The 13,269-nt window shown below is 42.5% G+C and overlaps 1 protein-coding gene across 1 annotated transcript in view; it reads left to right on the top strand.

The window, feature by feature from the left end:
• The first annotated feature begins 267 nt into the window (after positions 1-267).
• Positions 268-13,269, top strand: part of LOC147898768 (DEAD/DEAH box RNA helicase family protein) — a 178,657-nt gene continuing 165,655 nt past the window's right edge. The window contains exons 1-3 of the mRNA XM_087378942.1: positions 268-333; positions 421-571; positions 646-783. Coding sequence (XP_087235068.1) covers positions 457-571; positions 646-783 — 253 coding nt within the window. The 5' untranslated portion in view covers positions 268-333; positions 421-456. The remainder of the gene's footprint in view (positions 334-420; positions 572-645; positions 784-13,269) is intronic.

Genomic DNA, 13,269 nt, shown 5'->3' with positions numbered 1-13,269 from the left:
AGAGAGAGAGAGAGAGAGGGGGGGGATTGTGTGTCGACGGACTAAGTGGTGGAGAAATAATTTTTGGAAATCAAAATTCGTAATTTCAAGTGAGAAGACAAGTTTCATCACTAAGGCTACCTTGAAGGCAGGCCAAAAAATTCTTATTCTTCTTCTTGGTGAGTGTGGTGCCTTGTGGGAAGATGTTAAAAAATTCCAAAATTCTTCTCCTTCTTCTCCTCACCATGTTGGGAGATCCTTGTACACAACAACAACAACAACAACAACAAGTGTCACCAAGGCTCTCCCCTTGTTCCATCTCACCAGTCATGCTTCCTTTCAAAACCTCTTGAGGTATCTTCATCGTTGTTGCAATCTGCTTTCAAACTCTTCCCATCCTTAAATCCTTCAACAATAACTCCCCTTTGTTTGTCTTTCTAGGTCTCCTCCCCCAAGTTTTGTTCCGTCTTCCAAACAATGCAGCTCCATCACGCAACCGCCTTCCGGTTCCCCTACTGTGCCTCTCCAAGAACTCTCCCCACAAGACAGCTCTTGGAATTCCTCCCAACTCTGCCATCGAAGGAGCTTACAGGTTTAGCGAACTTCTCTCTCAATGTAACCTTCACTTACTCTTCATCACTGCTTTAATCGATTCCTGTTTACCAGTCTTTTGCAAGGGACTGCAGTTTTCACGGAAGGCGTTTCGAAGTTTTTATCGGTTGGCGTCTCTCTCTGGCTCTCTGTCGTGGACGTATCGAGCTCTATATCTTTTCAAGTCGAATGACGCACTTTCAAGCAGACGCGGTACGATTGGCACCCAATATAATTTTTGTGGGACGTTTTCTCTTAACGGTCTTTGATGCCTATATCACCGTTTTCCCATTGGTCTTCTTGTCTTCGTTGCAACTTGGACGCCTGGTCTTCTTCTAACACAGTTAGTTGCTGCGGGGGTGTTACCACTATGCAACCTAGGCTTTCCTTGTCTCATGGCAGAAACTTTTATGATCTCTTTGAGCGTGTCCCCTACACACTGCATTTCTAGAGATTGTTTCCAAAATCTTAGAACGACTTGTATTATTCTTCAAAGCTGAATGACATTCTTATAAATATGTCACTTGAGATGCTGATTTTTCGGCAGGGTTGTTTTCAAAGCCTATTCACCATCACAAAATTGGTATGCCATTGTAATAACATGCAACCTCATAATAGATTCCTCGCAATAAAAGTCCATTTGCCTAAGGATGGGCGAAGGGTGCAGTAAATCCTTTACCTTATTAGATATTGCAAGAGATTTCTCTTCACCAATTTCTTTTTTCCTTTAATTGGGGAGCAGAAAATATGTTGTATATATTGATGTCAAAAGATTGCATCATTACATTTCCAGCGTTCACTTCCCTCCAAAGAGGTGAAAAAGCAAAAGTAAAACCAAGCATTGAGCTTTTACATCAGCAAAACTGCTAAAACATAAAGTTAGACAGTCACTCTGAGTCTGATTCAGAGTCTGGTACAGTCTGCACCATAACCCTGTAATAGCATTCACTGGCAGTAGTTCTTAGGAAATCAGCAGCATGTTCATCCATGTCCTTGAAAAGTTGATCACGCTCTTGGTTAAAGTTTCTCACAGCTTGAGCAAGCAGGTTCTGTTTATGTTAAGCCAATTCAGAAATTCAAATTTAGCATTAGTATCCATTTGATTGAATTGAAACTCATTTCTGGAAATCCAAATGATCCACAAGGCATGTGCTCTAACAATTGACAAGACAGCCTGTTTATGTTCAAGTTTTGTAGGGTCCCCAAGCAAAATGGACTTCCAATCGATTGGTTCCCTCTACTGAATTTGAGTTATCTTGCAGACCTTTCTAGCATTAGGACAGGCCATGAAAAGATGAAAAATTTCTTCTCTATGCCCGGGGCAATTTCTGCACATTCCATCACCCTTTCCAATTCGTGCCGCCCCTAGCATTTGTTCAAAACGCTTTATGTAAAATTAACCATAAAAGAGCAGAAAGTTTCTCAGGGATATTTGTTAAATCTGATAAGCCAAAAATGTCTATTGCTAGAGAGATTCCCTCTAGTGTTTGGAGTCCTGAAAATTTCAACAACTAACTTACGTGAAGGCTCAAGCTTGCAAATTCCACCAAGTCCCAAAATTCCCTAGATGGATCTAGTATGCCAGATGTCTACAATTTAGGGCATCTTCTAAATGCATCATTTACCCCTCTCTTGGGATACCATTGAAATCATTTGCCCCTTGGCACATTTAATGCATTTAGATCCCTTGGCCTGAGATCCACCTAGTCTTATGCCATGTCACCCTCACCAAGGACCTTGACCTTGATTCCTTTGTGATCATTTACGTGAAGCCCAAACAAATATAATACAAACATTGATCCTTGAAAAGGAAAATGTCCACTAACTCTTCCGAGGTCATGTTACCTCAACTTGAGCGTAACATTCCTTCCCTCTTTAAGCATCAGCGTCCTCGATGATAAAGTCTGGGAACACTCTCCGTAACTAGTATACGGATTCCCAGGTAGCTTTTGATAGAGGTAAACCATGCCATGCAACCAACACCGTGGGTATCTTTCGATTGCGTACTTGCATCGTTCCTCGGTCCAAGATTCTTGTTGGTTTGCGTCCTGCATTATCCTCTATCTCGTGAAACAAAACAACACCCTCGATTAGTGAGTCACTTGTATGCAAAAATTCCTTTAAACGAGAAACATGAAACACTGGGTGCACCTTATAACCCTGTGGTAATTCTAATTTATAGGCTACCTTGCCTATTCTTTAACCACGGTCCACAATATCGGGGTGATAACTTAGCACACTCTCCTGCAGTCAAAGACTTAGAGTGCGAAGGAACTCTGAGAAAAACTTTTTCTCCTTTCTTGAATTCTCTAACAGATATGTTTTCATCCGCATACGCCTTAGCTCTATCCATAGCTTGGCGGATGTTAGCTCTCGCAAGTGCTAGCATCTCCCGCATCTGACCCACAAAGTTCGCGGCACTAGGTACTTTCTGAGGTATTCCAACTGAAGTTGGATTTGCTGGTCTATAACGATAGTTCAGCTCAAACGGACTGAACCCTGTAGAGGAATGTTTTCTATCATTGTAGGCAAATTCTAACAGTAGCAACCACTTGTCCCATGTATGTTACCTCAATGACACATATGCTCTAAGCATATCCTCTAAAATTTGGTTGATTCCTTCCGTCTGACCATCCGTTTCTGGATGATCCCCACAACTCATTCCCAACTCAGTCCTTAAATACCTTACCATTTCTTTTCAGCATACCATCTCTTATGGTATATCTTGCATAAGTTTGGTCTTTTCCGAATGCTAGGTTATCCTTTTTTCGGGTTTGAATACATGAGCCTTAGGCCAAAGGCTCTGGACGAACTCGTCCACCTTTTGAGTTTCTCTAATCTCGGTCATTAGAGTCATAATGCGTGACAATGCATCAGCAACTTTATTATCCTTCCCTCTTCGGTACCAAATCGTCAAAGTAAACTCCTGCATGAGTTCTGCCCACCTAGCTTGGCGGCCTCTCAAGTCAGGTTGTTTACAAAAATGTTTCAGAGTATCATGATCAACATCAACATAAAACTCTGATCCATATAAATAATGTCTCCATGTTTTCAGAGCATGGACAACAGCATACAACTCTAATTCATGAGTTGACCAATTTCGTTGAGCGAGAGAGCTTCTTGCTCTCAAAGGCTACTGGCCTCCCCTCTTGAAGGAGAACTGCTCCTACCGCAATGCCACTTGCATCGGTTTCAAGGAAAAACGGTTCCTGGGGATTAACTATTTTTAACACCGGTCCTGAGACCACAGCTTGTTTTATGGTGTTAAAACTCTCCTGTTGATTCTGTCCCCATATAAAAGGTACTTTATCTGAGGTCAGATCAGTCAATGGCGATACTATTTCAGAATATCCTTTGATATTCCCGCTCCTCTATTGGCTTCACGGTCGTAGCTCGCTAAGGCTAAACGAAGAATCCACTCAACAGCCCGACACTCCGCCACTTGTTCTCACACCTTCACAGATCGCCAGGCTCTGATACCAAATATTACGATCACTCAATTTACTTTGTCAACTCGACAGTCAATCACGGGGCAAGCACAAAAATATCCTCCCAACCGATTCTTGGTGGTAGCAAAACTCACAGAACAACTAACTTACGTGAAGGCTCAAGCTTGCAAATTCCACCAAGCCCCAAAATTCTCTAGATGGATCTAGTATGCCACATGTCTACAATTTAGGGCATCTCCTAAAGCATCATATACCCCTCTCTTGGGATACCATTGAAATCATTTGCCCCTTGGCACATTTAATGCATTTAGACCCTTTGAATAGGTACTTGCCGCCTACCTCATCATCCCTCCTACCTTGGCTTCTGTCCCGCCATTCCTCCTCCCTCATGCTGCTTCTGTCCTAAGATGGCTAACAACTATCTCCCCTTCATAGTTGCCAGTCGAAACGGAAACGGAGGAAACACAAGAAACGGAGTTTTTGGCTCCCGCCGAAACGAAAACGGAAGAAATGGCAATATGATACAATTTATGTATAAAAATTTATTTTTTATACGTAATATAATTATCAATAGAGTGCAAATCATACATAATACAATTATTTATACTTGAAGCATCATGCATGCTTCTATAATTCTATATTCCTATGATGATTGATCTATCTCGTATCATCTATTATCCATGAATGATGCTTCAACAATCAACATGTGTCATCATTCATGAACTAAGTTCTAAGTTCCAAGTTCCAAGTTCTAACAAGTTTGAAGTTATCACAATCCGAAGTTTGAAAGGGAGGATGGAGAGGTGAGAGGGAGGATGGAGAGGTGAGAAAGAATGGAGAGGTAGGAGGATGGGGAGGTGAAAGAGGATGGAGAGGTAGAAGGAGTCGGAGGAGGAGGATGGAGAGGTAAGAGACGAGAGGTAGTGGAGGGATGGAGAGCAGGCTGAGGATGGAGAGCAATTGCGAGCCTGTAGGATGGAGAGGATGGAGGGTAGGCTGCAGCCTGTAGGGTGGAGAGCAACCTGTTGAATGGAGGGATGGAGAGGAGAGCAGGTTGCGGGTGCCAAGGCTCAGGAATCAAAGATGGAGAGGCTGGAGAGCAGCAGCATAGGAGGTGGCGGAAACGACGACATGAGGCGACGATTGGCGAAAAATGTTTTAATCAAAAGAGGGCAAAAAACAATTTAATCAAAAGAGAGCCAACCACCCCCAACAAAACACCCCCCCCCCCGCTTACGCAAAGTCACCCAACAAACAAACCCACACCTACCCAAAAAAAGAAAAAAAAGGTATTACGAACCGTTTTCGTTTCGCCGTTGCAAGAAACGGCTGTTTCGTGCAACTATGCTTCCCTTATATGCGGATCTTCCATCTCCCTTCTCCTCCTCTCTCCAATCCCATCCACATTGTGATGGGCTGCAAGCGTACCATCTCTTAGATCTAGCTCGTTGGGTTTGCGACATCACGTTGAAGCACTCTCGGAATCAAGTTCTTGCACCAAATCTTTGAAGATGCAGAAGCTCCCTATGAATGGAGATGGGCGAGGTACATCTCTGGGAGGACACCGGTTCTCGTAAGAATCTCTATCCCCCTACTCACTTTCATATCCTTGGCGATGTTCTTTTTCAGTTAGAGGGGCTTCTCTTTCTCTAAATCTTCTCTGCGGCTACACCTCTTCAGCTCTGATGCCTATCCCTAATGTTGCATCTAGCGTTACCAACAATAGGTATGGAGTAGTCACAGATGTAGAGGCACTCGAGCTGCTAGAAGGTCGTATCGATCTTCCAATGGCCAGAAACCATTTTGTAGCCTCTAATCACTTTAGCATAGAAGATACTTGCCTAGTTTTTTCATTTGAATAAGCAAACCAACCATCTCTTGCCATCTTTATAAGTTGTCTACAATTTAGCATCAAGGAAACTTCACGGGCATCCATGTCTGCTTTGGGCTAAGCTCATAGTTGTCTTTTAAGATCTATAGGTGATGCAAGGGGAAAACTTTGTGACGTTGTGGCTAGACTATATCGTGAAAGGTAGCCAAGCCTTTTTCTTTTCTTGCTGAATGGTCTGAGTGTTGTCAACTACCCTTTGCCAAAATCAGCAGCAAGCTCATTTTCTGCAAGGGGGGCATTTCAAATTTCAGTAATCTCTCTCTGGACAGTCTTTAAGTGGAAAATACTGGGATCGGCTTTAAACCAAGTCCAAAATCACACATCAGCTACAGTGGTTTGCGGTCCAAAAGAGTAATAGAGGAAATAATCCTCGTTGTGAGATTGCAAATTTTTGACAGGAGATGCTGAGACAGATATGCTATGTCCAATCTTGCTTCTCTCATATCTCCACCTGTCTATATATTTATCGAAGTAAAGCAACCAGGGGTCCTGAGTCTACCATAAGCCTTTTTGACTCAATACTTCAAATAATAGCTCCTTTGCCATGCCATCTGTCATTTCTGTCTTCACTCAAATTGAAGTCACCCAACACAAAGTGAAAGCGCCTCTAATCACTCAAAGGGCAGTGGAACTAAACCTTTAATCACTTCAGCACTTATTTACAGCTCACAAAGCATATATCACAAAGGGATGGAGGCTAGAATGCCCCTGCTCAACAAACATAGACAAGCGCACCCGATTGGCCCCAAACACTGTGGCGCCCCTTTCGGTATTTCTTTATATTTCACAGTGAAATGATTACAAGTTGCATCTAGGAGACCTTCCCTGCAACTGTGCACGCAGCCCCAATTCACTAAGCATTCGCAAGGCTTTCAATCCATAGGCTCAATCCAAAGGCATTCTCTTTTCCGAGTGCAATTCCATTGGCTGTCTAGATGCAATCACACTGCACCCCAGCTGCACTCTCTTTGAGTGGTTTCCAGATGGCATTCACAAAGCTTTTCAAAGCTCCAAAATAAAATCAGCAAAGTACCCAACCTAAGAATGACTCATTAGCACTGCCTGGGCACCTGTGAACCAAGAAAGAGGCGGCACACGAGGCCAACCAATAGCTTATGGCAAAAGAAATTGTAGCAGCAAAATCACAACTCACCAAGCCCTGAAAACTTGAACCAAGTCCTCAATCGCCAAGAGGACATAGTAGCCAATGCCCAATTGCATTCTCAGCCAAAGAGAAGTGTAAAGGCATGAAGAAAGAGCATTTACAAGGGCCGATCTGCCCTTCACCTCCGGAGTGCCGACAGAAACTCAGTACGAAGACTTTGTATAAATGGATGCTCAAGTATGTGTGGGGGTGTGGATTTGTATGTGTGAGAGCATATTTTTATACTATGGTCTATCCCCACTGTTGGGCGCTAATGACGTAAGTGGGGATGTCATAGTAGCTAGTCCCTGCTATGCGTGATGGAGTTTATGGTTTTTAATCTTATGAGTGACTATTGTGAGATTGGAAGTGCACTATGTTGTGTTTTTTGAGGATGAGTTTGGTAATGTTCCTGGATTCATCTAGGTATATGCTTCTGCTGTATTAGCAGACATGCAAATTTCACGTTGTGAAGTTTTCGTCCAAGTTGCGGCTTGTTGGTATTGTGATAATTCTTTCTATCTTAAATGGTGCGTTGCCCTATCAGCTAGATTTAGATGCTCGTTTAGGAGAGACTGAAATGAAATCGTTTAGACTTCACAAGCAGTTGTAGCTTGAATGAAGAGATTTTGGACTACTTTTTGATTAGCCTTCTCCTTTAGTGCTAGCCTTCGTCATGGCCGAGTCTGTCCTTCACCTCCGGAGTGCCGACAGAAACTCAGTACGAAGACTTTGTATAAATGGATGCTCAAGTATGTGGGTGTGTGGATTTGTATGTGTGATGGGGTTTATGGTTTTCAATCTTATGAGTGACTATTGTGAGATTGGAACTGCACTATGTTGTGTTTTTTGAGGATGAGTTTGGGAATGTTCTTGGATTCATCTAGGTATAAGAATTCCACTAAAAAATGCGAAAAGAAGCACTTCTGTCGCGAAGAAGTGGGAGTTCTTGGGCTAAAAAGAAGCGTGCTTCGGAGAGGAATGCATTGAGAAGGTTTTGAAGAAGTTTCATTGCCGGAAAGTTCTCTAAAACTGAGAAAAACCAGTCAACCAGCACGTGGGACTACTCGAAATTCAACAGAAAGTTGTAGCTTTGCAAGAGGAGAGGCCTAGGAGGCTGTAGAAGCAAAAAGGTCAAGAAAAAGCCACTTTTACAAATTCGACCAGCAAAAGAAGTGCTTAGCTCTGCCCGTTCTACCAAACGCACGAAGGGAAAAGCTGCCCGTTCTACCAAACGCACGAAGGGAAAAGCATATCACTGCGAAGGGGAGGCAAAGGGGAAGCCATCGGGCCAAATGGGAGTTGAGGAATCCAAACGGGTGAGGAGTTATGAAGAAAAACGGAATTCAGCTGAAGGAGGCTGAAAAACCAGTCCAAAATCTCAACAAAGGGAGAAGATGAGAGAGAAAACCACACATGTGAAGTTTAGAAGGCCCAGGATGGTTTAGGAATGGCAAAGGAGCATGTAGAAGGCACTAGAGCCACGTGGAACTCTAGGGGGCCACTGAAGGTACATGGCCCTCTAAAAATGCCACGTCATCTTTTTCCAACAACCACTCTTTTAATTACTTGGAATGTCTTTGGGCCTAGGGATTAATTACGTTTATGTACTAGGCACCATGCCGCGTTTAATTACACGTTATTAAGCCCACGCTTGGAATTTTAAAACCTAAGTTGTCACAGTCTTATAGTACATTAAAGTACTCAGAATTTCACGCCCCCTTGACATACCCCTCTCTTGAAACAGCAAACCATAGTTTACTGTCCCAAAACACAAGAGCGAGCATGAAATATACCATGAAAGAGTATACAAGAAAGCCGCAGCTATAGTACACAGAGACAGTGAAAATAAGGAGAGGCATGCATTCATCCATCATATACATTGCTCAAAATCTATGTGATCCTCGACGATCAATAGTCAAGATGCATCAATATGATGAAGTCTCACAACAGAAATATTGTTAGCTCAGTATCTCGGATGAAACATACAGTGTCATCAAGCGACCTCATGAAATCACGGTGAGCCCGCTTGTACTGAGGGAGTACCCCCCTCTCGAACACCAGGTAATGTTCCAGATGCTTGCTCTGTTGAACTACTTGTAGGAGCCCGGACCGCAGTCGGCTCTAACTGGAAAGCATCAAGGTAAAGCTACAATATCCCAGGTGAATCTGCTAGTTCACCTTTCTCCATCCATTTTGCATCGAGTGATGGGTAATTTTGAAATTTTACCAAGTAGCGACGGATAACTTTACCCTTGACCTTTCTTTCTCTGTGTGCCAGAATCTGCTCTGGGACCAGAAGTTCATCCTGTTCTTCCACTTCAGGCTGTACCTCATCAGGTAAATCCTTGGGAACATGTCCATGATATTGCTTTAACAAGCTCACATGAAAGGCATTATGTATCTTCCAATGCGGAGGCAACTTCAGCCTGTAAGCTACCTCATTTATCTTTTCAGAAACCTGGAAAGGACCATAATAACGCATGTTCAGCTTTGTGTACAACCTTTCCTTGCCTTTCTTATTTTTCAGCCTTGCCTTCTGAAAACGCAGCAAAACCCAATCACCTTACGTGAACACTGAATACCAATTCCCTGTGGTGCTTATCTGCTGCTCTTTTCTGCTTGTCCTGACTTCTTTGCAAGGCATATTTGATCTTCTTGTAAGCCTCTTCAAGGCTTTCCACAAAACGATAAGCTTCGAAGATTTTCTCTTTTGTATGCAAAATGGGAGGTATCTTCCTGGCACCTTCCACTATTTCAAAAGGTGCTTACCTGTGGATGTGTGCACCGTATCATTGTAAGCATATTCCAGCAAAGGCAAATAATGCTCCCATTTGCTTTTGTGGTATGAGACATAGCATTTAAACATATCCAGGATGGTAGAGTTTTCCTGCTCCGATTGTCCATCAGATTGAGGGTGAAAAGATGACGAAAAATTCAGCGTAGTGCCCATATTTTCAAACAGCCCTCTCCAAAAGAGGCTGGTCATCCTCGGATCTCTAATACTGATTATGGATTCAGACATCCCATGATACTTGAAGACATGCTGCAGAAACAATTTGGCCATTTGATTTGCTGTAATTTTCTTTCTTACTGGCTCAAAGTGGGCTTGTTTGCTAAACCTACAAATTATTGTCCACAATCCATCATGTCCAGTAGGAGTACGTGGAAGATCAAACACAAAATCCATAGCTATGCTTTGCCATGGTCTATCCGGAATTGGCAAAGGGTGTAACAACCCAGGTGCCTTTTGCCTGTCAAACTTTGCTTTCTGACAAACCATGCATATTCTTCCACATCTTTCTTGAAAGATGGCCAATAAAAGTATTGCTCCACTGCTGTAATTGTTGCTGTAATTCCCCTATGTCCTGCATATGGAGGAGCATGACTTTCCATTATGACTTTCTGTCGCATTTGATTAGCGATACAGAGTCGTCCATGCATCAAAATGAAACCCTCTTTCAACATATAGTGATCATGCCTTTGACCATCAGAAAGCTGATCATAAATAGTTGAAAAATCAGCATCATTAACATACTGATCTTTCATCACATCTAACGCATTGTTGTAAGCAATGCTCACTGCTGAAACATTGGGTTTCTTGGGACCGCTTCAGGCTGTGGTTTCCTGGAAAGTGCATCAACCATGACATTTTTGTTACCCGGCACATGTACAATTTGAAACATTGAGAGGAAGGTAGCCCATCTCATGTGCTTTTCAGATAATTTTCTCTGCGTGAGAAAATATCTAAGTGATTGATGATCTGTCTGCACATAAAAAACAGCTCCAAGAAGGTAATGTTTCCATGTGGTCAAAGCATGTATCACTGCTAACATTTCCTTCTCGTATGTCTGCAAGTACAATTCAGCATCTTTGAGAACTCTACTCTCATATGCAACCACTCTGCCATCCTGAATCAAAGTGCCTCCTATGCTGTTCCCACATGCATCACAAGTTACAGCAAAGGGTTTTGCAAGATTTGGCAAGATAATAACAGGTTCATAACACGACTTTTGCTTCAGCTCTTCAAACTTTGGTCCCCACCGAAACGGTACAGCTTTCCTCTGTAAAGCATGCAAGGGAGAAGCAATTTCTGCAAAGTACTTTATAAACCTCCGATAGTATGAACACAACCCAAGGAAGCTTCTGACTTCATGCAGATTTTTCAGAATTGGCCATCAACTTTTGCAGGATCCATCTTGACTCCATCCTTTGACACTATATCACCGAGAAAATGAATCTCATGCATAAAGAACTCACTTTTTTTGGTGTTTATTAATAGCTTGTGTCTTTTCAACTCTTGAAACACAATAGTGAGGTGTTTTCTGTGCTCTTGCTAATTTTTAGAGAACACAACGATGTCACCGAAGAAAGTGCCCACAAACTTTCTGTGTGCTCTAAAAATTCTGTCCATCATTCTATTGAAAGTGGCAGGTGCATTAGTCAAACCAAAAGGCATCACAAGGAACTCATATAAGCCAAATGAAGTGCGGAAGGCAGTCTTGTAGACATCTTCAGGTCGTATCCTTATCTGATGGTATCCACTTTTAAGGTCAATACGACTGAACATTGAGGAACCTTCCAACCGATCCAATATATCATTAATGCGTGGAATTGGAAAACGGTTCTTAATTGTGACTTTATTCAAAGCCCTATAATCAATACACATTCTCCAACTGCCATCCTTCTTTTGCACAAGCAACATAGGGGAATAGTAAGGAGAATTACTGGCTGTATTAATCCCTTTTCCAAGAGTTTCTTCACTTGTGACATTATCTCTTCCTGTTGTGCCTTACTGACACGATAGGGAGGTATATTAGGCGGTGAGCTTCTTGGAATTATATCAATTTGATGATCCTCGGGCCTCTTGGGAGGTAATTCTTGAGGAAGTGCATTTGAGAAACAATCCTGAAAATCTGAAATAAAAGCAGCCCTTTCTCTATCTAAAGCAGAAAGAGTAGAGCCTTCCTAAACTGGTTGGTTGTCGTCTTTGACAAAAATCAAGTACGCTGAAATATGATGCTTTATTACATTGGAAATACAAGAAGCTGAAACTATAGGGATGGACTCCCCTTTCAACTTTACATCAAGTACATGATTTTTGCCTCTATGAGTTAAAGAAATCTTCTTGTTTCTCATCTGCACATCAGTCCCCACCCTGTACATCCAAGGCATCCCAAGCAAAGCATCACACTGGCAAAGGCATAATGTAGAAGTCCTCTGCATCCTGATATCCCTGGATATGCATCCTCAACTTGCCAATGATAGGAGTGACAGGTGTGTTGAGTTTAGGGTTGGCCATATCACACATGCCGGATGGCCCCATTTCCTCAGGCTTGATGCCAAGCCTTCCTGCCATATCAAGAGTAATGAAATTCGCCTTTGCCCCAGAATCAAAGAAAAACAAACAATTCTGATTTCTGATTTTTCCCCATGCTCTGCACATCTCAGTCTTTCTTCATCATGTGCATGTGGCAAACTCCCAATCACATTGGGAAGAAGTCCTGCGGAAGGTTTAGGCCTTTTGCCCTTTCGATCAGCTTGTTTATCATCATTCTTATCATCATCTGATCTGTCTCTCTTCTTGGATGGGCAATCATAAGAGCGGTGTCCCTCTCCTTTGCATATAAAACATTTGTTTTGCTCCATGAGTGACTTTTTCTCTTCATCAGATAACTTGGTACGGGGCTGTTTATTAGGCTGTCCACGCCTTTGACCAGCTTGAATTGGGCTTTTCCTCCCTTTTGAAATGGTCGTTTGCCATAATTTTTATTTTCAGATTTGGTGTCCTTATCTTGGTGTTTGGCAGCCCGTTTGTTGTCTTCTTTCTTGCTGTCCATAAAGCCCAAATTCTTCTCCTGCATCCATGCATATGCTGTCCTTGCATTCTCAATTAATTGAGTCATAGAATCCACCTTGGTTTTGATGCAATAATCACGTAGCTCACTAGGCAATCCACAAGAGTACCTTTCTATTTGCTCTTTCAAAGAAACATGCCTGTAAGAGCTCAATGGCAGCAAAACATCCCAAAACCTCTTGGTGTAATCATCAAGATTCTTGCAAAGTTTGTATGACAAGTCATGCCCGTGTGAAATTACGTCAACTTCAAAAGTTGGAGTAAGCCAAGTAGAAGAGACCACTTGCTTAAATTCCAGCCAAGTAGCAGGTGCATCTCCATGAAGCATAAGGTTGGTGTGCCACTAAAGTGCATTGCC

Source organism: Dipteris shenzhenensis, chromosome 9, assembly GCF_047967505.1.
Source record: "Dipteris shenzhenensis isolate YYH24624 ecotype China chromosome 9, Dip_SZ_1.0, whole genome shotgun sequence".
NCBI classification, from domain to species: Eukaryota; Viridiplantae; Streptophyta; class Polypodiopsida; order Gleicheniales; family Dipteridaceae; genus Dipteris; species Dipteris shenzhenensis.
This window is presented reverse-complemented; position numbering and strand designations above follow the sequence as displayed.